Source organism: Puma concolor, chromosome C2 (assembly GCF_028749965.1).
Source record: "Puma concolor isolate L17-30 chromosome C2, mPumCon1.1.hap2, whole genome shotgun sequence".
In the NCBI taxonomy this organism is placed as follows: domain Eukaryota; kingdom Metazoa; phylum Chordata; class Mammalia; order Carnivora; family Felidae; genus Puma; species Puma concolor.
The window spans coordinates 1,021,275-1,048,370 of record NC_141675.1 but is presented as its reverse complement, the minus strand read 5'-3'; the positions used below and the strand labels follow the sequence as shown (position 1 = coordinate 1,048,370).

The following is a 27,096-nucleotide window of genomic DNA, read 5'->3' as shown; positions in this document are numbered from 1 at the left end:
CCATTTGCCAAATTGTGTACATTAAGTTGTGTATATTAACATTAGTGTAATAAACGAGCAATTTACCATCTCTGAAAGAAGTCAACAGCCTGAAAGGCACTCATGGAAGTATATTTATAACAAACACCTGTGTTAATTTCCTTTCACAAGGAGCACAATAGCGCCCTCCTTGAGGCAGCACCTTTTGATAAAGTGAATAAGTGCTCATCACATCATTTATTTCTTGTTCTCATGTGCCAGAAAGCATGTGTTCCTTTCAATTAATATTCTGTTCCTTGTACAAAAGTTGTTTGACAGTAAATGTATTTTTGGAGGGCAGTACATTAGGTGAAATAATGAATGTGAAATTTGGATGAGGTTTAGGGTAAAAACACTATTTATTCATGACACCTTTCAAAAGATTTTATTCTGTAAAAGGGGCAGCCTTGGCAAAGATGGTGTAGGCGAGATGATGAATTCCTTGAGAGCAGAGTGTTTCTTTTGTTCAGCTTTGTGCAAACAGGTTTATTGAAGTCTTAACCCATTGAGTTAGAAACATGAAAAACATGTTTTTTTCACTTTTTATCATACTTCATCCATTCTATGTCTAATCTTCCTTGCCTGAGCTTAATAACATCAGGGGCAGATGATATCTGGTTCCAGTCCCTTTTGGTGACTCATACTACTCCAATCCAGTTCAAAACTTAATGTCAGATCTGACTCAAATCACTTCTTCCCTCTCACAGCACAGTCTAGAGCTGGTTGCTGTAAGATTGCTTCATATCTCTCTTCTGCTACTACTCCTCTGGAGTTGAAAGGGAGGCAGGAGGGATGAGGAAGGTGGCATTTCTTAGAAAATAAGCTTTTTTTTTTTTTTTTTAAGATCTTTATTTATGGAAAGATATCCCATGTCTTTGGGTCAGAAGATTTAATATTGTTAAGATAGCAGTATCCCCAAATTGATCTATAGATTCAGTGTAATCTCAGTCAGAATCCCAGCTGCTGGGTTTTTTTGTTTTTTTTTTTTTGTTTTTTTTTTTTTTTTTGCAGAAACTGATAAGCTAATGCTAAAATGTATATGGAAATGCAAGGGATCCATAATAGCCAACAGTCTTGAGAAGGAAGAGCAAAGTTGGAAGGCTCACACTTCCTGATTTCCAAACTTTCTGCAAACATGCAATCATCAGGAGGGTGTGGTACTGACATACAGACATCTAGATCAGCAGAATAGAATTGGGAGCCCAGAAATAATCCATTACATTTATACTCAATTGATTTTCAACAAGAATGCCAAGACAATTCAATGGGGAAAGAAAAGTCTTTTCAATGAACAGTGCTCAGGCAACTGGAAATGTAATCATTTCGGGGTGATGAAAACTTTCTATAAGTAGGCAATGGTGATGGTTGTACAACTCCATGAATATACTAAACACCAATGAATACTACACTTTAAATGGGAGAATTTTCTGGCTTGTGACTTATATCTCAACAAAACTACTTAAGAAGGATTAAATAGTTGGAAAAAATAGTTGGGTATTTATATAATGTAGAGTCAAATAAGGCCTTTCTAAGCATGTTACCAAGGTAAAAAGTGTAACAAGAAAAGATTTATATACTTGATTATAAATTACTTTTATAATTTCTCTATAAAAATGCTATTAATAAACTTTGTTTCACCAGACACAGTATTAATAATATCCTTAATATATAGGGCACCTGGGTGGCTCAGTCAGTGAAGCATCTGACTCCTGATCATGATCATGGCCAGATCACGATCTCACAGTTCGTGGGTTTGAGCCCCACATCGGGCTCTGCGCTGACAATGCAGAGCTTGCTTGGGATTCTCTCTTTCCCTCTCTCTCTCGGCCCCTCCATTATTCTTTCTCTCTCTCCCTCTCTCTCTCTCTCTCTCTCTCTCTCAAAAAATAAATAAATAAACTTAAAAAAAGATTTAAAAAATAAAATTAAAAAAATTTTAAAATATATAAAAATGGTTAAAATCAGTAAGAAAATTATCAATACTTTAACAGAAATGTAGATAAAGAAAATGAGCAATTTACAAGATAAGAAATAGAACTGGCCAATAAACACATATAAAAATATTAATATTTACTTATAGTTCAAGAAGTGCTGATTAAAGCACAACAAAATGCCTCTCTCACCCAATGCATTGGTGAAGAGTTTTAAAAAGTATAATACCCATGGCTGGCGAATATATGGGAAAATAGGATTCTCATACCCTTCCGGTGGGAGTGTAACTTGGAATAATGGGGTTGAAGGCAATGTGGCAATATAAATCAAATGCTTAGAAACGTTAATATTTTGAGCAATTCCCTTTCTAGAATTACATTCCAAGAAATAATGCAAGAGGTATTCAAAAGAATATGTACAGGGTTATGTGTCCTTGTGAATTTTTGTGAAAAACTAGAAACAATCCCAGTGCCTAACAAGAAGAGATTAGACCTAGCCATTACAATTGTTTGGGGAGGATACTAGAGTGAACATTGGTACCCAGAATCTGTTCTCTCTTCATTCCTAGAATCCCATGAAGCCCCACTATTCAGGAAAAGCTGATCTACCAACCCCTCGGACAGAACTTGGCTGAATGCATGATACCTAGGTAATCATGACAATACAGGTCAGTGAGATGCAAAGAACAGTTTACCAGGGTCTTTGGTGCAGCTTCTAGAAGCATCAACTCTTTCCCCGGCCTTTCGCACATTTGGATAGGAGCCCAGACCTTTGCAGTCATCTCCAACGTCTCTGAAGACGCAGCTGACACCAGGAAAGGGCAGAGAAGAGAGGATTACAGGGAAATGGAGCCGGAGCCACCAGATGTAGTCAGCCCTGAAGCCCCTCTTCTGGGCTTAAAGCTATGACTCTATAAATTTGATTATCATTTGAGCTGGATTGAGAGGGTTTTTTGGAATTTGCCACCATGGGTCACACGTGTAGGTTTACGCTGCCTCTTATTCACCCCTCAAAGTGGGGGGGGGGGGGGGCGGTACAAATAACAACTGGCTTTCACTTTGTGTCTTTAGAATACTCAGTGTGGGTCTCCTTTCTCCACCCCTGAACAACATCTCAGGCAAGCACTATAGATTTTTGGATGGGGATAGAATTCATAGGGTGTGTGGGTTTACTGGGATGAATCTCTAACTGAAAGTTAACATTATCTACATCAGGAAATGTTGGAACAGAGGTCCCTTGGGTTGAGGTCTCCAACAAACTACCAGTGCTTCTCGGGAGAGAGCCGACAGTGTCGTGGCAGCCAGGACATCTGGCCAACGTCAGGCAAGTGAGAACCGGTAACACAAATGCTGCCGGCCAGGTGAACACTCTCTACCATTTTCCTTATATTCTTCTGTTCCCCTGCTCTGAGTATGGAAGAGCCAAAAGATGGAGGGGACGGATGACCATGCTCACCGAAATCCCGCTGCCGGAACAGGCAGGGACTACTCAGAATGGGTGCCTGCCATAAGCAAACAGTGCGCAAGACTGATGGGAAAAAAACTGGCCTGCCTCTGACTTCACTCCATGGGCGTAGCGCTTGGATTTTTCTTCCTGATGTCTACAAATTCACAAATGGCAGTTTGCTCTGAGCAAAACAATTCAGTGAATTACAGCCCGAGGCACCAGGGATGATGGATGTTACTGTGGCCACACTGACTTTTATATTTTTTTAGATTAACTCCATGAGGCACAGTGATCACAGACTCTGTAATGCCTGTTTGAATTAGAAAAATCTTCCAACAATCATTTTCTTTTCACCAGTCAGTATACAGCGATCAGAGAGACATTTTTTTTTTTTTTTTTAAATCTCATGCAACGATTCCGATAAAAGGAAAGGGCTTTCAGTCTCTACGGGTAACAGTTAAAGCCTAATGGGCAAGGCCTTCCTTTCCATCTTTTTATCAGCATTTTTGTAAACAAAACCTTAGATGGGAATATACTCATCCAAAAATAAATGAAACTTTCCATTCTGAGAATGATGAGGTGCAACTCACAGAAGCGTGACAATCGTGAGGATTCCTTCTCCTCCTGCTCTTCTCCAAGGAGTTCCACTGACTTTTTGCAACTTCCGGTTTTTATTTTATTTTAATTATTTTTCTTTTTTAAAAATGGTTATTTTATTTTTGAGAGAGTGCGCGCGCGTGCGCGTCCAGGGGAGGGGCAGAGAGAGAGGGACAGAGGATCCTCAACCGGCTCTGCGGACTCCGCATCGAGTCTGATGTGCGGCTCCATCTCAGAAACCGCAAGATCACAACCTGAGCCAAAGTCAGACGCTTAACTGACGGAGCCACCCAGGCGCCCGTATTTTAATTTTTAAAACTCAGGACAGAGATGCCCAGAAATAAAGTCTAGAAACAGAAGTGATCCCAACGATCCACAAGCCTGAAGACGGTGGGGGCAATAAAGCCATAAACTGTGCATTTCCCAAACTGTGTCCATAAAGCAGAGGATTCGATTGCCATTGGCCCATGTTGGATCCAAAATGGGAGTTGTTTTGTAGGAGCATGCAGTAGGTTTTAGTGGTTTCGAGCTTCTCTGTATCCATTTCTCTTTCTTATCCGCCCCTTCGTTACCTTCATTATGATTACCTTTCAGCCACTGCATAAGGTCTCGTGGGACTATCGCTGAAGTTCTCCTCCTTCCACTACCCCCTCTGCCCAGCTAAAGGGAAAGCAGTCGACCCAAGTCAAAGCAATTTCCTTGCTCCCTCCTTAAATCCGAATCTTGAGCTGAGGAATAAAGAAACTGAAAACTAGTTTCATTCCATCCGACTGGTAGGACTGGTCGATTCTGCTTGCTACGAGGTGGCTGCTGAGGATGTCTTTCCAGGCTCTGACCTCATTAGAGGCTGACCTCATTACCCAGTCTCCCTTGAACCCTATTGCCCTTGGGTTCCTTTAGGTCCATTTTTCTTCCTGCTTAAGATGGCTCAAGGGAGTTACTGTGATTGAAGCCAAAGGACCGAACTGATGCAGAGAGTGTCAGTGCCTCACAAATCCCATCTTTGAAAGCAGCTATGTTTTTTATTTACTGTGTGGAAACATTGAAAGCTTTCAACATATTACGCAGCCCTTAGTTCTTTCCTGTAAGATGTGTATTCAATCTGAGTAGTCTGATGTTTCTTCCTAGGGTTATAAATAAGTATTTTGTATTTGTATTTTGCGTTTTCTTCCGTCTCCTTTGCCTACCACTCCCCTTTTCATCCAGGCAAAAGCATACAACGGTTGCTATTTAAATAGTCCTTGGAAATAATATGAAATAATTAACAATAGTACAACTTATTTTGGAAATATTAGTTTTAAAACTTCCCTTTTGAGAATTTGATCAAGGCTAATATATCTTAAATAAAGGTGTATTTTTAGGGGCGCCTGGGTGGCGCAGTCGGTTGAGCGTCCGACTTCAGCCAGGTCACGATCTCGCGGTCCGGGAGTTCGAGCCCCGCGTCAGGCTCTGGGCTGATGGCTCAGGGCCTGAAGCCTGTTTCCGATTCTGTGTCTCCCTCTCTCTCTGCCCCTCCCCCGTTCATGCTCTGTCTCTCTCTGTCCCGGAAATAAATAAACGTTGAAAAAAAATTAAAAAAAAAATAAAATAAAATAAAGGTGTATTTTTAAAGCTCATGGGAAAGGATAGGTCATCAAGGCACACGAAGCTAATACACAAGCTAATAAACTATTCAAACAGCTCTAAGGTCACAAAGTCAGTCATCAAAGAAAGGGCAATAGCACAGATCAATACATTGTGATGTCTTTTGACAATGGACATGAACATCTATAGGAAATTGCAATCACATGGATGAATGTTGTATGAAAGAAGCCAGATACCAAAGCTCACATTTTTTTTTTTAATTTTTTTTTTCAACGTTTATTTATTTTTGGGACAGAGAGAGACAGAGCATGAACGGGGGAGGGGCAGAGAGAGAGGGAGACACAGAATCGGAAACAGGCTCCAGGCTCTGAGCCATCAGCCCAGAGCCCGACGCGGGGCTGGAACTCACGGACCGCGAGATCGTGACCTGGCTGAAGTCGGACGCTTAACCGACTGCGCCACCCAGGCGCCCCTAAAGCTCACATTCTTTATGAAGCTGTTTATGCAAAGTTAAGACCAGGCAAAACGAAACTATGGTGTTAAAACTTAAGAGAGGAGTTAACTTTAGAGATTTGGAGCAATGATTGAGTGGCATACAAGGGAGGTTTTGGGAACGTGGAAATGTTCCATTTCTTGACCCTTGTGATAATAACATGAATGTTCACTGTATAATAAAGCTTTGGGCTAGTTGTTTTGTGTACTTTTCTATATGTATATTTTGCTGGAAAAAGGGTTTTAAAATGAAAAGGCAATGTCCTTTTTGTTTTTTGTGGGGTTTTTTTTTTTTTTTTTTTTTTTTGGTTTTAAAGAAAAATCTTGGCCTTCTAGCATGGTGATTCTTAGGGCAGTTTATTACAGAAAAGGCAAGACACTTCTCTTTATTTACTTCTCTTCTGCCTCCCTTTTCATTTACCTTTCCTTCTATCAACACCTTCTAAACACATATTGCTTCTGCTCAAGAACAGAGTATGAGTCACTAGTAAAATCCATAGGATCTACTGTTGGACTATAGCTCCAACTCTGAGTTTCAATTTACTAGCTTAACGTTTATTATTTTGTTCAAATCGTTATAGGTAAAGTTGGGTAATGGTTTCTTTGTGAGCAACATAGGGAACTGATTGCTATGAGAAATTTTTACTTTTATATTTCCCAACTCAGGGATATTTAATTATACAAGTATAAAGAGATTCTAGTATGTGCTTTCAGTGTTACATATTTAACCGTTTTTTTTTTTTTGTTTTTCAATACATTTAAAAATTTATATCAATGTAATTTTAAGTCATTTATATTTTAAAGAAGCCATAATTTAAAACAACACTGTATTTCTTTCATAGACTCAATGTTTTTTAATTCAAATCCTGATATGTTATTCACAGTGCAAACACTGGTTTTGAATTAAACCTGTATTTTGAGCACTGACGAATAATTCAAAAGGAAATATTTAACATCTCTGTTTTCTTTCTTTCAAGAGAAAAAAAAGTCTTACACTTGAGTAAAGGCTAAATTGCAGTGACAATTCAAACTATTAAAGGAAAAGTTTAAGAACTGAAGTTGCATGGAGGCTGAAATATCTTATTTGGGGTTTAGGAGATCAAACTGGTAACTAAACCTGGCAATCAATATTCTGTAAGTTGTAAAAATGGCGAAACATTTATGCAAGATACCTAAATTCTCTTTTGCTTTGGAATTCAACTGAAATCCTGTATATTTTACCTAGAGTGATAATTGCTTTGTTTTCATTTTTTTTTTTTTTTGACCAAATAAATTACCGTTATGCTGATGAGATAGGAGGAGAAAAAAAAAAGAAAGAGGTTATAGCTGCATATCTTTATATCTATTTATATATCCATCTGTCATGGATATTAGTCTGTTTATCTATCTATCTATCTATCTATCTATCATAATCAAAGCATATTTTTAGCTTATTTTTAAATGAAATTCTGGGGCCTAAATCTGGAGATTTAGATTGGGAGATTTGTAGTTAAGAGCCTAAACTTTCTAGCCTAAACTTTGGTGGTATTTTTCATAATGTTTCTATGACTGGACCAACTTGATTTCCAAGTTTCCAATTAGGGTGAAAAATAATCCATTTGATCCAGTCCTCAGAAGTGGAACTGGATAAAAAGAGTGGGTTCAGCATTCTTATAATTAAATGGCCCAAGTGAATAGCTGATTTACAAATTTGGTTGATAACTGAGGTCTCAGCTGTTCTAATTTACTGAGTAGAGCATTACTTGGATGGGTTGACTGGCAATGGGAACAGAGCCCCTGCTGGTGACAGTTGCCTTATGGCTTTAAATTACACTTTTGGCTGGTAGCTCGGTGGTTATTACCCTACACTAAGAAGGCCAAAAAAGCTAGTCTTGTCAATTTCATAAGCGCTACATTACTCTTTTCAACTGGAAGCAAATCTACACCATTGCTAGAAACACAATCCCGAGATCGCCTTAGCTATGGGAGGAGGGGGCATGTGGTGGGATAGCCATTTATCAACCCGTCACCACCTCATGGGACAGTCACCACCAACATAGGGCATATGATACAAAGAGAGAAAAGTACTCTTGGCTCTTGCTACAGTTCTCTGTAGAGTTGTGGTAGGTAACAGAACCTCTCTATTCCCTGATTTCCCATTTGTTTCATGGAAATAATATTAACTGTTAAGAATGATGGAAAGATCAATCGGCTTAATCAGGTAGCATTTTTAATTCCTTGCAGGTGGTACTTACACCTGAGCTGTAACTCCGTCAACAAGCAGGGTTTATTTGGTCCTCACAGTATATAGATTACAGCATAGTTCTAAGTACTTCTGGGAATTATAAAAGAAGTGGAGAACATATCTCTATTCTCCAGGAACTATTATACTTCAGGTGAGATAGGATCACCCCCAGTGAAAACTGGCAAGCACATTAACAGAAATATAGCCAACTGCAGCTGCTGACAAGTACCCTGATGTTCCTGCAATGGTCTGTGACCAGATTTCTATGTGGAGAACTGGACACTCTGCTGGATGCCAGGAAGGAAAACAAGGCTTATAGGATGGGTTCGCTAAGAGGGTATAATCGTTTTGGTAGATCATTTCAGCATAATCACATGCTACGCTGTAATTTTTGTTTGAAAGGTTTTATTGCACAGAAAAACTGTTTATGATAAAAAATGATAGACTCAATCTGGTAAAACTACATGTGTTGATTATCATTAAAATGATCACTTTTAATATACAACTTTCCCCCCCAACAAGAATTGCACATATGCACGTAAACGATGGTTTAAATGTCTAGTTTTGGGAGACTGGCGAGTTAATGCAAAAGTAGCAGATAGCAATATACATACTGGATATGCTACTGAACTTGAAAGATATTTCATAATAATCCATTTCCCCTGCGGCAAGTGAAGAAATTAGTTGACCCTTGAACAAGTTGGGGTTAGGGGTACTGACCCCCTGCACAGTTAAAATTCATGTACGACTTTTGGCTCCCCCCCCCCAAATTCAACTACAAATAACCTATTGTTGGTCAGAAGCCTTACTGATAATATAAACAGTTATATACATAACACGTATTTTGTACGTCACACGGATTATATACTTTGTTCCTAGAAAAAGCTAGAGAAAAGAAAATGTTAAGAAAATCATAAGGAAAACATGTTTATAGCACTCTACTGTATTTATTGAAAAAAATCTGCATATAAGTGGGCCCACTCAGTTCAAGCCTATATTGTTTAAGGGTCAAAGTTACATTAAATCCGAGGCTACACTTAAGGGGAGGACAGCTAAGCAATACCTTCAAATCTCAAAGGAGAAGAGTTATGCAAAGAAATGCCCTAAATTTGGCTATTAAGTGTATACTCATCAGCACAGCTAAAAAAAAGTCTTCATAAATTGATCTGTAGTATCTTGATATTAAAACAAAATAAAAATCCAGAGCCGGTTATATTATCTAACTGAAATTCTTAAAGCTCAAATATCTGTCACGGAGCTACAGGTGTTTTTTTCTGTTGCGTGCCTACCCGGATTGCCTATTCCATTACTTTTTCCTAGAGTGTCCCTTTTTCTCCTGCAAAATTTCCTCAATCATCTGGATTGTGCTTACGTGGGGGTGTTCACTTTGTGGTAATTATTATGACTTGTACTGTATACCTCAGCTTAAAAGAAAACAAGCCTTATTTGAGACTCACTTCCATGAATCATTACTATACCTGCTTGATTTAATAATCAGATCTCTACCTTTTAAGTGTTTAAATATGCTTATGTATACCTTGACCATTACACAAAGTTGTTATAATTTTGTCATCTGTTTCTTGTGTAGTTTTAGTTTACTTGGGTTTATTCATTTTCTTGGGAAACCTCAATTTCTTCACCTGCCACCTCCTTTGTAACTCGCCTATGTTACGGTATAGTAGGCAATGGAGTGTTGATAAACCGGATCTTAAACAAACAAACAAACAAAAAACCAAAAAGCCCTGATTTCAAATGATTGCCAATTTCTGTGGCATAAATAGTCCCCAATTTCAAAGTTCCAAGGTTTCACATCCAGCTCAAAAATTCCTGAATATTTAACAATAGACTAACCAACTGATAAGAGCCGGCTGGCTCCAGCCATGTACGTAAGCAATAAGGTTACTGCTGGTTTTGCAATGACTTAGAACAGCGTTTCCACTAACTGCTCATTCACTCATACCACCACAAAATTCTTCCAGCTGTGGGCATAGACAATCAACGTATTTCTGTGTAGAATCAATGATGGGTAAAAACTGTTCCCTCTGTGCATCCCCGCAGAGCTGAAGCTAAATAAGCCAATTTGCTGAATTACTTAGAACCAAGTATTTATTGCACCACAAACAGATATTTTCCACTTGTCAGAAAATGTAACAGAGCCAAGATACCAGTTGCTGTTTGCTTTCTGCCACAAGTGCCGACTAAATGGAATGGATATTCAATAAGCTGTATTAAACTGAAGGATGCATTTGCAAAATGGTGAGGGGGGTGAATAAAGAGGCAACATTAATGTCAGAGGCAATTATGGGTATGAACACTTCTTGCTACTGTATAAGCCTGCCCCTGCTACACATGCTCGGGGGCATAAATAAAGACTACGTAGAAGGGTTTTGCTCTCAGAAGTTCAAACACATAAAGGCAACTGACATTTTCAATGTCAACATTTTGGAGGGCATTCTCCTGATTTATGAGGATGCTTAATATTTCAGCATGCGCCGATAAGAAAAAAACAACCAGAAGGAAAATAAGGGTTAAAAGATCTGAAATATGGTAGGAAAAAATGTTTTAAGAAACACTGATTCTACTGAAAATAAAAACCTAGGTTTCTTCTATTATAATCAAGTGACACGGAAAGTGGAGGAAAGAAACACCGTTAAACTTCGCTCCCCAAATCACATGACTTCAAATTTCCTGGGGCCAGGGGAAGCCATGACTGGAAATTGAATGCTAGCCCCTGTGGCATTTTCCTTTCCCCTCTTTTCCCTGTCTCCACCTTCACTGGCACTGGAATCTGAAACTGGACAATCATGCCCAATGACTTCTTTTCTCTGAGTCTGGGCTTTCTAAGGAGTCATAAAAATATGAGAAGGACATCAGAATCGGAGGCGGTACTAGTTTGGGGATTATGTTCCGGCTCATAACTCTCTGATTTTTGATCAAATGTTGATGGGGAGATTTGGCCCTGCTGCACTTCTGGATACTGCCCTACACATCTCCTTCCTAGTGCTGGAACCACTATGAACCATGGTGACAGAGGAGACAGCATCTTGCAGGTCTCACTCTATCTCACTGGTGATCTTTCTCTCTCTTATACATGCATGCATGTGCTAATCTTACCTCGCACATCTGTCCTCTCCCTACCTTTCAGATTCCTTTCCTCATTTGTAGTGCTGCATGCTGAGAGTAGATTTCCTAAGGAAAGTTTTCCCACCGTGACTTGGCTTCTATAATCATAGTGTAAAACCCACCAAGTTATAACCTTTTCGCTTGTCAACACCTAAGCCAAATGCCACGCTTATCATTAAATACAAATGAAAACAAGTGTCACAATTTGGCTTCTGCAGGAAGCAGTCTCTGAGACAGGGTTTAATGTTCCAGGAGTGCCCTGGTGATCAACATCCATGGAAAGGAGGAGGTCAGTGAGACTGGGAAGAAGTCGAGCTATGATGCAGGCTTGACCACAGCCACAAAGAGTTCTGGAGTTTAACAGGCTCAGCTGAATCATCCCATTTTGGGTAGAAATGGTTGGTCCTTTGTAGTCCTACCTCCAGCCATCATTAGATAGGACTTTTACTTAGAGTGGCATGACCTTGGTGAGGTGGCTCTTTGTAGGTAAAGTGTTCCCTGAAAGGACTGAAGGCTGTTCCACTGAAACTCTCACAGCAGCTGGGATAAGAAGCCCTTCCTTGAAAGGGGGTTTAAGCACCACACCTTCATATCCACCCCTGCAAGTCTCCTTACCCTGAAAAATGTCTACCATTGTTCACCCATCATATGCCCTTCGTAAGAGCACAAGAGACTACTGAGCAGTATGTCAAAAACTATCTGTGGTACCATCTGTCCCGGAGCCATTAGATAGCCATCAGAAATAAACAAACAGCACCCCTGACCCAAACCTCTTTCCTTACACAAATATTAACTCAAAATGAATCATGGACTTAATGTAACATGAAAACCATGAAACTTTTAGAAAAGGACAAAGGAGAAAATCTTGGGGAGCTCAGGTTAGGCAAAGAGTTCTTAGACAACATCAAAGCATAAGCCCTCAAAACAATCACTACATTGGATTTCATTAAATTAAAATCTCTGTTCTGAAATAGCCCATGTGAGGAGGATGAGAAGACAAACTGCATACGAGAGAAAATATTTGCAGACCATATATCTGACAAAGGACCAGCATCTAGAGAACATAATAAGTTCTTAAAACTCAACAGTTAGAAAATGGGCAAGACACATGAACAGACATTTCACTGAAAAGGATACATGGATGGCAGATAAGCATGGGAGAAGTTGCTCAGGATCACTAGTCATCAGGGAAATGCAAATTAAAACCACAATGGGACATCACTATACACTTATCAGAATGGCTAAAATAAAAACAGAGATACCACCAAATGCTGGTGAGGGTGTGCAGAAACTAGATCAGTTACGTTTTGCTGGTGGGAACAAAAAATGGTACAGACACTCTGGAAGAGTCTGGCAGCTTCTTAAAAAACTAAACATGCAACTGTGACTTGGCAATCGCATTGTCATTTATCCCAGAAAAATGAAAAACTTCAGTTCACACAAAAACCTGTGCATGAATTTTTATGGTAGATTTATTTGTAAGGTTCAAACTGGAAATAACCCAGATGTCCTTCAATAGGTGAATGGTTAAACAAGCGGTGGTATATCCAACCATGGAATAGTATTCAGCTATAAAAAGGAGCAAGCTACTAACACATTTGACAACTTCAATAAATCTCCAGGGAGTTATGCCGAGAGAAACAAGTCAATCTCAAAAGGCTACCTATTGTATGATTCCACTTACAGAAGTTTCTTGAAGGGACAAAACCATAGAGGCAAGTTAGTCGTTAACCAGAGGTTAAGGATGGAGGGGTGTGGTGTGTGTGCAGGAGGGAAGTGGGTGTGGCTACAAAACGGCAACACAAGGGACCCTTGTGATGATGGAAATGTCCTATGTCTTATTTACGTCAGTGTTAATATCCTGGTTGTGACGTTGAACTACAGTTTTGCATCATGTTACCGCAAGGGAAAACTGTTTGTAAAGGATGCATGGGATCGCGCCATATTCTTTCCACTGCATGTAAACCTGCAATTACCTCAAAACAAAAAGTGAAAAAAACGGTGAAAAAAGTCTTGAACTCAATAAACCAACTACTTAATTTCCTCTATGAAATAGCAGCGTCACACATTGGTGAGGTAAAGCGTTATCCGTGTGGGATGCAGAGGTGATTCAATTGCCTATTGCTATATAACAAACGACCTCAAAATATAGTGGCTTGAAACAACCATTATTTTGTTTTTACCGTTCTCTGTCAGGAACTTAAGCTCGTCTGGGCAGATATTTTAATCCACGTGTTGTCGGTTGGTGTCATTCACTTGGGGGCATTCAGTAGCAGAGGCTGGGCCAGAAGTCTTAAGAAGTCTGGTGCCGCATGGTCAGCAGAGTTTCCTCACAGCGTGGTGGTCACGGGGTAGTCGGACTTTCGAGAGGAATTAACACGAATTGGTAAACACTGAAGCCACAGATCTCTTAAGTCCCAGACTCGGAAATTACAGCATCATTTCTGAAACATTTTATTGGTCCCGACAAATCTCAGCTCAGACTGAAGGGGAGAGAAAATAGCCTCCAACTTTCAGTGTGAGAAGGAGTAAAGAATTTATGACCATCTTACCCCACCCTTGGGGGAGATTGTTTAATTCTTCAAAAAAAAAAAAATGTTTCTATGTAGGAAGTTTTTAAGAATTATATATCCACATTAAAAAAATTTTTTTTAACGTTTATTCATTTTTGAGAGACAGAGGCAGAGTATGAGCGGGGAAAGGGCAGAGAGAGAGAGGGAGACACAGAATCTGAAGCAGGCTCCAGCCTCTCAGCTGCCAGCACAAAGTGCAACGTGGGGCTCGAACTCATGAACTGCGAGATCATGACCTGAGCCGAAGTCGGACGCTCAACTGACTGAGCCACCCAGGGACCCCTATTCACGTTTTTAAAAATAAATATTCAGTTGTTCAAGTTTCTTTTTTTCTTAAAGGGTTTTGACACCATTATTTTAATTTAATTTAATTTAATTTAATTTAATTTAATTTAATTTAATTTAATTTAATTCAAGTTTCTTATTTTATCCTTTCAGTTTTTGTTGTTATGTTCTCTAACTTAAGATAAAATCTTGTCTATTTTATCTAAGTTGTCAAATTCATTGGCATAAAGCTGTTTGTAATACCGCCTCATTATCATCCTAATGTTGGTAGGATCTGTAGTCACATCCTCTTTCCCAAATCTGTAGCCTTCATTTCTATTTTTGTTTTTTTTTCTTGATTAGTTAGCCAGGAGTTTATCAATTTTATTAATCTCAAAGAACCAACTTTTGGCTCATATTTCAAGGATTTTGCTTTTTTTACATATCGGTATGTTCTGGAGAGCTTTCCAAATTAGTGAATACAGATTTACCTCATTTTTATTAATTGCTGTCAAGGCATTTCATATTATGGGGGTATCAGAATTTATTTAATCATGGGCATTCTTATTTCGTTTTCTTTTTCTTCTCTTTCTTTTCTTCTTCTTCTTCTCCTTCGTCTTACTATTAAAATACTGAAACATCCTTCTATGTATCTCCATACACACATGAGAGGGGCTGGGCTTCCAGAAATTAAATTGCTTGGTCAGAAGGTATATTCATTCTACATTTTTTAAACAGGTCACTTCCAAACTGTTTTCCAAACGGCTGTATCAATTGGCACTCCCATGGACTGGGTGGAAGTATTCCCCATCGACCCAGGTTCTTGCCAATATTTAGTACCATGAACCTTTTTTAGTTATGTCATCATGGTTTGAATTTCCATTCTCTTGATCCCAGATGAGTATAGGCATCTTGTGTCTGTTCATGACTTGAGAGTTTTTTGAGAAGGATTTTAAAAATCTATTTTATATTTTTTTATTATTTAACTTTTCTTTATATATTGAAGACATTAAACCCAGGTCTGTTTCAACTTTTTGCATTGCGTTTCATTGCGTGTCTTTTTTTTTTTCCCCACACAGAAACTTTAAATTTTGATGTGGTTATATTACTTGCTCTTTTCCTTTATGGCCTGGCATTTGTATCTTGCTAAAGAAGGTCTTTTATCTGCTTTTGAAGAGTTCAACTGACATTCATTGGCTACTCAGAGTCTCTTGTCTCTGGAGGGCAATTCTACCGCTGAGTTCTAGAATCCCTCCCTTAGGTGACCATGGCCCGCTTCCGCCACCCCACCATGGTAGAGCTCTTGAACCCTCGTCCTTCATACCAAATTTTGACATCTGTAACATCTTGCTCCCTCATCCATCCCCTCCCTCTATACACACCTTGAAAACAACTTGGGACCATAGGACACCAGAAGGAATATAGAAAATCATCAAGTTTCAAACTCTCATTTTCATAGATAAGGAGTATACAATCTAGACCTTGCTGTCCAACATGGTAGCCATTGGCTACATGTGGGTTTTTAAGTTTAAGTTAAAGTAAAAAACTCAGTCACACAAACCAAATTTTAAATGCTCTATAGCTACACGTGCCTCATGGCTACTTTACTGGACAGTAAGATTTAGACTGTTTCCATCACTGCAGAAAGTTCTAGTGGCTGCTCTAGAGCTTTGTTATTTAAAGGGCCGTGTGCTGACCCATATAGCAAGACCAGAGGCATCACTGGGAGCTGATTAGAAATACAGAATCGCGGGGTGCCTGGGTGGCTCAGTCGGTTAAGCTTCTGACTTCAGCTCAGGTGATGATCTCACAGCTTGTGAGTTCAAGCCCTGCATCAGACTCTGTGCTTACAGCTCAGAGCCTCCAGCCTGCTTCAGATTCTGTGTCTCCCTCTCTCTGTTCCTCCCCCACTTGCGCTCTCTCTCTCAAAAATAAATAAACATTAAAAAAAAAAGAGAGAGAATCTCAATTAATAATCAGGCCATATACCAGACCTACAGAATTGGAATCTGCAATTAAAAAATATCCCCCAGGAAGTTTGCATGCAGGTTAGAGTCTAAGAAGCCCTAATCATGTGATTTTTTTTTCCCTTAAGGTCAAAACAGCTGATGTCCAGGCCCTTCCCTTGACCCAGGCACCATTTCCCTTACTATCCTATGTCCTTCTTATTATCTCCCTACCATACTCACTTTCTCACTTTGTTTAATTACAGCACTTTATAAACATGTATAAGTCAGCAAGGCCATTGGGGCCCTCGGAAAACCCTCCATGCCTCAGCCTCACTCTGGTTTGCTAGTGCCTGCTTGGCAGACTTTGGAGAAAGATCCAGGTTCCTGTGATAGCATTTTCCCTAAAGAGAAAAAAAAAAAAAAATCCCTGCTAGGGGGTGGGGTGGGCTAGAAATTAAAGCCCACCTTGGAACCAGTGGGGCACCAGTCATCAACCTGTATGGTACATTTAGTCGTGGTGATATAACGGCTGCATTTAGTTTTTCAGATGCCACAGCTGGGGAATAGCATTCAGAACAGGCCACGTACTTGCCTTAAAAATGTCACACCTGACTATCTGATTGGACAAAGCAGGGGCTGGTGATCTAACATAAACATGCTTGCTCAAGGTTAAGTGGTTAGTGGGTCACCAAAAGGAAGTGGATTTGGAAATAGGGCACCAGGTTGTCCTGGAACGTTGGGAGATCTGCTCTCAGACATTTTCAATGCATTGTTTCTCAGCTCCTAAAACAGAGTGGACACACAGCAGGCACACAGTAGATAAGGATGGATGAAAAATTCTTCTCTACCTACAGGTCTTCCAACTGGACTAAGAATTAAATTTACATGAGACAGATTGGCAGGAGAAAAAAAATCCAACATTTTATTACAGAGGCCAAATCATGAAATTGAGGCCTAAAGAAATGACCAAAGCAGGAAGGTTTTATACTTTCCAGATGGAGACAACAGATCTGCGAAGAATTGACAGGATATAGAAAACCTAACTTTGGAAGCTTCAATTAGTAAGGAATTCTAAACAGAATGTGGGCTGGGGTAGTAAATTAGTAAAAAGTAGCAAGGGTTGTTTATAAAGCCTTCTTGGCTCTACATTTCTGGTGATAAGGATGGCTCCTTATCTCCTGATACAAAGAGGGTACCTTTCACGTGGCGATTGATTTCCTGTTTTCAGGGGACAGAGGAGGGTCTGAGTGTCCTTCCTACACAGGTGGTCTCTTAAGTAACGTATTTGAAATAATCAACACGCCAAAGTAGCACATTTGGGGCAGCCTGCCCTCGGCCCCTGCAATACGGACAGGTGTAATCACAATCCCAGACAGTATCTGATGGCTACAGGCTTGAAAACAGCTCAGGCATGTTTACATCCACGTTAGTGATTCCCCCTCAAGAGCTCTACTGACTCCACACCCCTCCAGTGTGTCCAGAGCGCGGGGCTAAGCGGGAGTTGCTGGTTCTGGCAGGGCCTAGACCGGTCCCTGCACGGCAGTGATTCCCGACGGAGCGTCCCGAGTCACCCTTTCCCCTTACCTACCCACCTGGAGGGAAGGGCTGGCGGAAGGCCAGAGTCCCCTCCATTTCTGCAGTTCCATGCGCCTTTGCAGCATCTATCGGATACTATCTTGGCTCTTCCAGGGAAGGTGACGCGCCTCAGTCCCAAGGCACTGACAGAATGCCTGCCCAGTGCCCAGCACGGACAGTTAATACCAGCGTTTGAGGCATTCACAAAGTCATTACTGAAAGCGGTTACTACCAAACGCTGCCAGGCGAGCCTCACCAGCGCTTCTGTTGACAGCCCCGCCCAGCGCCCATCCCGGGGTCACACCGGACCGGGGGACGCATGCGCAGCTGGTGGGTGTAGGCGGGGATGGCCGGGCGCGCGCTCGCGCGCGGCCGCGTCGTGTGAGTGGGAGGGCGACGCATGCGCGGGCGGCGGTGGCCTTAAGGGCGGCGGCAGCGCCGGGTGTCTCAGTCGGCCAGTCAGCCGGCTGGGAGGCGCGGTCCGGCGCTCGCGCGGCGACGACGACGGCTATGGCGGCGGAGGAGGAGGAGGTGGACTCGGCGGACACCTGCGAGAGGTGAGTGCGGCGGGGACTTCGTGGGGTTCGGGAACGCGCCCCCCACGAGGGCCGGGACCGGGCCGGGCGGCATCGCAGAGGACTCGCACCCCGCCTGGTCTCTCCGTCGTCCGGCCCGGCGTGAGACCGCGCTGCGCCCCGAGGAGACGCCCCGGCCTAGCTGTGCCCCTGGAGGGCGCCCATCGGCGCCGACCCGGCTGCGCCGGAGGCCGCTGGACCCCCCGCACCGAGAGGCCGCCGCGATGCGGCGTAAGCGTCCCTGCGGCGCTGGCGGCGGGGTGGCCCGGCACCCACACAACCGGGCCCGTCGGCCTGGGTGTCTCCTCTGACCCCGCCTGCCCGAGGGCGGCCGGCGGGCGGTGACCGGCCGTCCCCGCACCTGCCTCGCGCCGCGGGAAACGACTGTGGCTCTCCGCTCGCTTGGGACTGCCGTTCCGCCTGGAGGTGCGGTCGGGACTGAGCCTCCGGAGCCGGGAGGAAGGGGCGGTGCTTCCCTGGGGCCGTCGGAGGAGCACCCACGGTTTCCCGAGGAGCTGCGGGAGGTGGCGGGGGTCGGGGGCCGAGGGGAGGAGCCCAGAGGGGGAGAGCGGCTTGGGGGCGTGGCTACATGGCTGGGTTTCCGGAAGCGTTTAATTCGTCGATACTTAGGAGAAAGTTAACAGGTAGCGAGGTCAAAATTAACAGCCTTTCTTTTTTTTTTTTTTAAGTTTATTTATTTTTGAGACAGAGAGAGACAGAGTATGAACGGGGGAGGGGCAGAGAGAGAGGGAGACACAGAATCCGAAACAGGCTCCAGGCTCCGAGCTGTCAGCACGGAGCCCGGCCGGGGCTCGAACTCACAAAACCACAAGATCGTGACCTGAGCCGAAGTCGGACGCTCAACCGACTGAGCCACCCGGGCGCCCCCAAAATTAACAACCTTTCAAGCAGGGGTCTTTGCTTCTGAGTGTCGTGGCCTTGCCGGAGGCGTGCGTGCGCGCGTCCGAGGACGTGCGTCTGTAGAAAACTTCGTGGAAGTGGAGGGAGGGCAGATGTCCAGCGTGAAACCCGATCAGTGAGCATAGTAAGTTTTCCACCTGTAACGAACTTCATGCCCTTGACGGCAATTAATTCGCGGAAAAATTAAATTACGAATATTATTGCCGTCTATTTCAAGGGTAGTACTTTCTTTTGGAAAATAAACTTTTGTGCTTACCTATATATATATATATATACACACACACACACATATATATATATATATATATATATATATATATATATATATTTTTTTTTTTTTTTTTTTTTTAAGTTTACTTATTTATTTTGAGAGAATGAGAGAGAGCGCAGGGGAGGGGCAAAGGCGGGGGGTGGAGAGAGAGAACCCCAGGCCGGCTCTGGCTGTCAGCACAGAGCTGGACACAGGGCTGGAGCCCACGAACCCTGAGATCCCGACCTGAGCCAGGAGTCCGAGGCTTAACCAACTGAGCCCCCCGGGGCCCCATCCCTATATATATTTACTATTTTGATAGCAGTTCTGCTTCAGATGTCTAGACAAAGTTGCATGCGACACGTAACCTAAAAGAAGATCACGTGGAGTACCGTGAAGACAGGTGTATTTGGAAAGATGCGGGTGGGGGGCAGTTTTGAATATTAGAAACTGGGTTCTTCCCACGAAGTTTGTTTACAGTATCAGTTGGCCCGTTGTTTTGGTTTGTTGATGAACTTCCTGTTGAGGTAAGATGCGGCATGCCCTCACGTGGACACGAGTAGGAGCCTGATTGGTAGCTTGATCCCCTCTAGTTTGTTGCAACATTTCTTGCTCCTTCTGAAACTGTGTTTAGGTGGACTTTCTGGTCTCCGTGTTGTGGTGGGGCCTGAGACTCTAGGACAGGACTGTGAAAGGAATTGGCGGCTGGGGCGATGTCCGCAGATCAGTGGGCACAGACTCTGAAGAATCGTAGGGAGCTGACCAGCCGCAGTCCCACACAGAAGCGGGCCTCCTGGGTACTCCTGGCGCTGTACTTGAGCAGGGTCCAATGTCCAGACTAGGGTGGCCTTCTGAACTTTGCCAAGCAGGCGATCAACCACCTGCTCCTGCTAGGCGTTGCCTGAACGTGCTCGTATTCAAGCTAAGGTCAGCCCTGTGTGCACAGTATTACTGTTCGTTTTTCATTTGGAACTGCACCTGAGAGGGGGACCGGCACCCCATTAGCAAGCGGCAGAGCTGGGTTGGAGCCCAGGTGTCTTGACTTAGTTTAAACCACGTCTCTGCTGCCTCTCAGTGGCACTGGGACTCAGGCAGGAGCTTGGTTCTTGTTTCGTTTGCTCTACTGACACTTTGTTATTTAATCCTTGCATTGAGCCCAGAACTGTCCCAAGAGCCAGTGTTGGTTGCCGGGAATACACAAATCTTGGATGGAGTTTTCTAAGGCATTTCAGGTTTAGATGGAGAATGGACATTAACAAAGGAAACAATCATAAAATGGTTTAGGAAGGCTTTTTTGGCGCTTAGCGATTCTTGGTTTTTTTCAGTGACTTACATAGGTAGCCATGCCTGGACACCCTTTGGCTTTCAACATCTAACCCCTTTCCTTGCAATGTAGTTGAGAAAGCTAAACGTAACAGGAGCGGGGTGGACTTCTGCGAATTGCTGCACGGGTCTCGCACAGAATGATTATGTGTCAGTGGAGTTGAGTTGAGGGGAAAACCGCCCCGGAGTGGCTCGGCTGCAGGGTGGACAGAACAGGTGGCTTGCAGTGGTGTGTTGGAGCCGCCCTGTGCCGGCAGCTTTTGGCAGCTTGAAATCAGCCATGGTGGCAGTATTCACGCCACGGAAACCATCACATGCTGTAAATACAGGATTGTTTTTTCTCCCTCTCTCCTCCAGTGGGTTTACCAGCCTCCTGTTGGATTTACATCAGAATTTGACTGTAGTTCTTTGCCGTGCAGATAGGATAGTGGATTTCTCTATCTTTTAAAACGCTGCTAAGATCAGTGACTTCTCTCCGTTGCCATCTCCCTTTCCCAAATCCTTGCCACCCAGCTTCTTAAAAATCATAACATTTCTTCATGACACATCCCAGTGGGTTTTTATTTTTCTGGGTACTTAATCTTTCTGGGGTCTTGAGTTTTCAGTGTTTGAAATTCTTACCAGACCTTGTAGCTCTTAAGACATTTTGCTTTGTGCCTTACCTCAGACCAGTAGTCACTTTTATTAGGTTCTTTTCTTTTCCCCGTTCTTTATTTTAAAAAAAATTTTTTTTGTTGTTTATTTATTTTTGAGAGACACAGAGGCAGAGCGTGAGTGGGGGAGGGGCGGAGAGAAAGGGAGACACGGAATCTGAGCTGTCAACACAGAGCCCGACGTGGGGCTCGAACTCACAAACCACGAGATCGTGACCTGAGCCGAAGTCGGATGTTCAGAGAACTGAGTCAGCCAGGCGCTCCTTTCCCGTTCTTTAAATGTCGTAATTCTCCAAGACCGTCTCTTCATCTTTCATCTTTTGTCTTGTAGTTCCACTCATCCTTGACGCGTCTCTTTTGTGGAGAGAACCGAGATGTCAGCCTCATGCTGGTGCCCTCTTCCGTGTTCTAGTGATGTTTCTAACTGTGTGCCAGATGCTTGCAACTCATTCCTTAAGTGTAACGTGTCCAGACTAGGATCTCATTTTCACCTTTCTTCCCCTGAACTAAACAACACCGAAAGTCCGGTTCTTCTCCTTGACTTCCTTATTTTCCTTAGGGCGCTTCCGTGCTCCTGGTCATCCGGATTCAGAACTGTGGCCTGGTCTTTGACTGCCCCCTTCCATCCATCTTCTTTGCCCTGAATACCAGATCTACCAAGCCCAGCTGATTCCAAGTACATCCGCTTTCCGTTTCCAGTGTCACTGGGGAACCACCTGGCCCAAATCCTTCTTACTCCCTTTCCCGGATCATAGCAGGCTTTAGCAACACGTTTTGTTCCTATGCTTTCAACATAGCTTATTTCATTAGTTACTTTTATCTCCCCAACAGACACCGTCTTGTTTGCAGTGTAGCCACACACAGTGGCTTTATTACAACTACTCAGCCTGACTTCAAGCCCTTTGCAACAGTGTGGCTCTTTCTTATCTGTCTTTGGAGTCCTATTTCCTCCTGTTGCACTGGGCTCTCCTGTTTCGTTGTTTCCTAAACCTGTTCCTTACCTCTGTTTCCTCCCTTGGCTTGGTTCACACTGTTGTCTGTGACCCAAAACAGATTGTAGTCTCCCTTCCCTAAAGGTCTGTGGTGTTTTCCTTGATGGGGCTTCTACCCTGTTTTCTAGTATAGTTATTTGTATATTTGTTTTGTCAGCTCATTGAGGACAAACCTTTGTCACACTCAGATGTCTGGTAGAGCCTGATGGGGTTTTGTAAATAGTAAGCTTCAATTAATGTTTATTGAATTAAACACTTCACTATTATGAACTTATGCCGACACAAACGTTAAGAAAAAAACCCTAGTAATTGATTTTATATTTTGCAGATTTATAACTTGATGTTTTTACATCTTAAGATATTCAAAGAACATCAAAAGATACATTCATAAGAATTCAAAGTTTGAATTTGACTAGGATAACAATAAGATCCTGAACTTGAGGTATATTGAGGACGTTGGGAATATGGTTCTATTTCTTGACCTTGGATGAACCAACTCATACTTCATTGTTTTGCCTGTTCTCCAAAATGCCAGTCACAGACCAGCAAATGGAGATTTTAGTGCTGTGACAAAGAATTTAACAAAAGATTGTACAGTCCCAGGATGGTCCACTTAATAAAAACAACACTGGATAGTACGTTTGAGAATTACAGATGACTCTGAATGGAGTCACCTGTAATTCCCCACCCCTGATTGTGAATCATAAAGAATTGTGTGGAAAGATGATTTTATTAAAGTTATTATTGGGGCGCCTGGGTGGCTCAGTCGGCTGAGCAGCTGACTTGGGCTCAGGCCATGATCTTGCAGTTCACGAGTTTAAGCCCTGAGTCAGGCTCTGTGCTGACAGCTCAGAGCCTGGAGCCTGCTTCAGATTCTGTGTCTCCCTCTCTCTCTGCCCCTCCCCCACTGGCACTCTATCTGTCAAAAATAAACAAACACTAAAAAAAATTGTTTAAATTATTATTCAGTTTGGTCTAGGATTTTTAGTTTATTTATCTAGTAGATAAACTTATTTTAAAGCTTTTTAAAAAAATTTTTAAATGTTTTTTATTTATTTTTGAGAGAGAGAGACAGACAGACAGAACATGAGTGAGGGAGGGGCAGAGAGAGGGAGATGTAGACTCTGAAGCAGGCTCCAGGCTCTGAGCCCTCAGCCCAGAGCCCAGCGCGGGGCTCCAGTTTATGAACTCCAAGATCATGACTTGAGCTGAAGTCAGTCACTCAGCCAACTGAGCCACCCAGGTGCCCCTAGATAAACTTATTTTAGAACTAACATGAAATGTCCCTTAGATTTGTTAAGCAGCGTAAATCTAAAAGTACACCTGTAGTTCTATTTAAGTATGTTTGGTGCTATGTCTGACTCCAGAATGGTGTTTACTGTGTGAAAAAAGGTAGGAGACAATTGGGGGAAAGTATCACCAGCACCTGACTATGTCTAAAATACTGATTGTCCAGCTCTAGGTCGGTCTTTAAAAGTTAGATGTTAAAAATATAGGGGGTAAAAAGTGAAAGAATGTGAATTAATATATTAAAATATGTCAGAGGGGCTTGGATGGTCATTGATCTAATGGTTAGTGATAATTTGAATCATGTAAGTATTATTTATTTACAATGAAAGGGCGTGTTAGTCGCCTAAGTTACGGTTATATGAGACCTAATTCTTTTTGTTTCCTCTTTTCCAAGAATAGGATTTAGGAAACCATTACCCAGGAAAGAAGGCCTTTATTTGCAGAAGGGTCGTAATGTCCAACTTGAAAGTTTTTAATCATTCACTGGGTGAGGAATTATTTTAGAGGAATATATATAGTCATACCTCAAATTTGGATATTTGCAAAAGAAGCAAAACCTCATAGTTTCTCTAAATGAGGTACAACACTGTGCTTTAGAGTAGGATAGAGAGTGGTAATAAACAGCTTTTCTCTCTGGACAGCACCAGTATAGAGATGGAAAGTCATATTAACCAAAATTGTAATATAATGAAATCCTCTTTACTTATAACCTAATTAGAACTGTTATTTAAGTGGCCAACAGTGTGTGGAAATTGGCCAGCCTTCTGTATGTTTTCTTCAGAAAACGTTGAAACCTGTTTCACAATATTTATAGATTGTGCAATTCAGGTTTGGTAATACTATAGATAGATGTCTTAGAGAACAAAACAGGGATTACCAGGAAACTTAAATGTTGATGGCAATAGGGTATAAATACTTTGTTAATGATATTTGAAAAATTAGGTAGAAAGTTAAGGTAAAAAATGTAGTGTTTTATCTCTCAAACTCAGGATACTTAAAATCAGATTCTTAAGTTAATAAACTCTATTGATATGTTAAGCATATCTTTGTCTTAGAGTTGCCACCTCTCCTGCAGTCTTTCAAATTCTTTTTTTCCTTCCTTCCTTCCTTCCTTCCTTCCTTCCTTCCTTCCTTCCTTCCTTCCTTCCTTCCTTCCTTTTTTAACTCAGAAGTCTGCTCACTAAAAAGATTCTCTGTGTTTATTACAGAGATTATAAAGCAAGATTTGTTTTATTTGGCTTTTGATTTGATGTTTAGGGCTGGGATCTCCAGTCTTGCTAATAGGTGTGTAGAAGATGTTTTGGGGCACATTGGTAAGTCTTCCTGTTGTCCTAGATAGGTGTTAGTCCCATCGTGAATGACTGTTTCTTTATATCGTGACTGACCTTTGGGTTGCTTCTGAAGTTAGGGCCTCAGCCAGTGGATGAATGGTGTTTATCAATGATCTGCTTAAATAAAACAGGGAAGTTTTGCTTTTCTGTTTATTTTCTGAAGCTATGAGAAGGCAGCCTGTATCTTGGTTACCTTTTTGTTTGTTTTCTTGTTTACTGTTTATATCTGGGCCACATGAGTTTCATATTTACTTTGGATTTTGTGACCTCAGAAGAATTGCTGGGTATCTGACAGGCTTCAGCCTTGTGTCCTTAGGGCCAGTTTCACGCACCAAGCCTACGATGCAGAACAACACTGGAGGACACAGGAGATCTTGTGGAAGGGGCAGAGGGTCTCTTAGAAGATGAGGTTTATACCCGGAAGGCAGAAGGTGAAGTTGGATGAGTGTCTTGGAGGGTTGAAGCAATAGAGGTGGCCAGCTCAAGACTGGGAACTGGGAGTGAAGAGTGATCAAGAAAAGGACAGAAAAGAGAGACCCCAGCTTTGTACTCTTTAGAAATGTTCCTTTGAGCCTATTATGTGTTGGAGTCAATCATGTGGAGTACCTCTAAGAAAGAAGACAGTTTCTATAAAACATATTATCATCTGGTTTAGGCAAAACTGATTGGACAGAAATACTATCAAGGCTTAGGAGAGGAGAGGTATCTTTACAGTTCTAATGAGTAAAAATAAAATATTTTACTATGCTCTGTTAAATATAGATTTTTCAGTTTAAATGTACTTCAGAAAAATTCACTTAAAAACAATTAGCTGCTTAGATGAAAAGGTTGCCTTGAAAACCTGAACAGGATTGGTGGCTCCTGTGGTTGAAAAGCCCTGAGTTTTAGTGTGATGCACTAGACTTGCAAACATAAAAATGCTGTTTTGCCTTTTCTCTTTGAGTTAAGCCCATCATCAGGAGGCAAAGATGGGTGGACCAGATCTGTCCTTTGAAAGCTGCTGTAGGCATAATTCCTATATTGCAGGCTGGTGTATAACATTTTAAACTCGAGGACCTGTACATAGCAGGTATTCAGAGAATGTAAATTTTTCAAAAAGACTGTAACATGGGGCACCTGGGTAGCGCAGTAGGTCGAACATCCAACTCTTGATTTCAGCTCAGTTCATGATCTCACGGTTCATGGGATCAAGCCCTGGGTCAGGGTCTGTGCTGGGGGTGGAGCCTGCTTGGCATTCTCTCTCTTCCTCTCTGCCCTTCCCCCCACTCCTGTGTGCACGTCTGTGTGCTATCTCTCTCTCTCTCTCAAAATAAATAAACTTACAAAAAAAAAAAAAAAGACAGAAACAAAGACTGCATTTGTGTTTTCTTTGCCCCAACGTGTCTGTGATATCTTTTGGAGCACTAGTAGATTATAGTTCATTTCACTTTATTTGTTTGATTATTTGTTTGTTGAGTACCAACCTCTGATTCTGGCAAAGAACTATGCTATGGTTTGAGGGATATATAAGAACAATGATGAGATTGAGTTATAAGTAGCTTCCTTTTGGTACTAGCTCATATTTTTGCGGCCTAACAGACTTTGATGACCATTCCTGGTCAAGGACAGAAGAGCTTCAGCTTAATAATGGTTTACTTTTTAAATTTTAAGCTCTAAATATCAGGAGATTCTTTTAACTGCCCGTTAACTGCTTTTTTTGCCAACAATTGACAAATTGTTGAATGATTGAAAAACTCATTGCTAAAACTTTGAATTGTTTTTCCTTGATAATTTGTAAATAGCCTTATATATTTATAGACTAATAATGATGTTTTCTATTATGTTTATATCTTGTTAATAAGTTCTATGTATCATTTGTGGGAGATGCCTAGGGGTCATATCATCTTACCCTGTTAATGTAGAAGGTTTGAAACTAGCACAGAGAACATTTGGAGTGGAGCCTGGTTAGAATGTAGGCTACTATGTGTCTTCTTTGCCTTGCAGG

At 41.9% G+C, this 27,096-nt stretch overlaps 2 protein-coding genes across 3 annotated transcripts in view; one reads left to right on the top strand and one right to left on the bottom strand.

Moving 5' to 3' along the window:
- ANO10 (anoctamin 10) overlaps positions 1-18,078 on the bottom strand; it is a 289,033-nt gene extending 270,955 nt beyond the window's left edge. Inside the window, exon 1 of the mRNA XM_086720283.1 lies at positions 17,795-18,078. The gene's annotated coding sequence lies outside the window, so the exon portion shown is untranslated. The remainder of the gene's footprint in view (positions 1-17,794) is intronic.
- A 90-nt stretch (positions 18,079-18,168) lies between these two features.
- Positions 18,169-27,096, top strand: part of ABHD5 (abhydrolase domain containing 5, lysophosphatidic acid acyltransferase) — a 31,667-nt gene continuing 22,739 nt past the window's right edge. Inside the window, exon 1 of one of the 2 annotated variants that reach the window (XM_086720287.1) lies at positions 18,169-18,334. In XM_086720287.1, coding sequence (XP_086576413.1) covers positions 18,288-18,334 — 47 coding nt within the window. In that variant the 5' untranslated portion in view covers positions 18,169-18,287. The remainder of the gene's footprint in view (positions 18,335-27,096) is intronic. The other variant, XM_025914041.2, reaches the window with a different exon arrangement.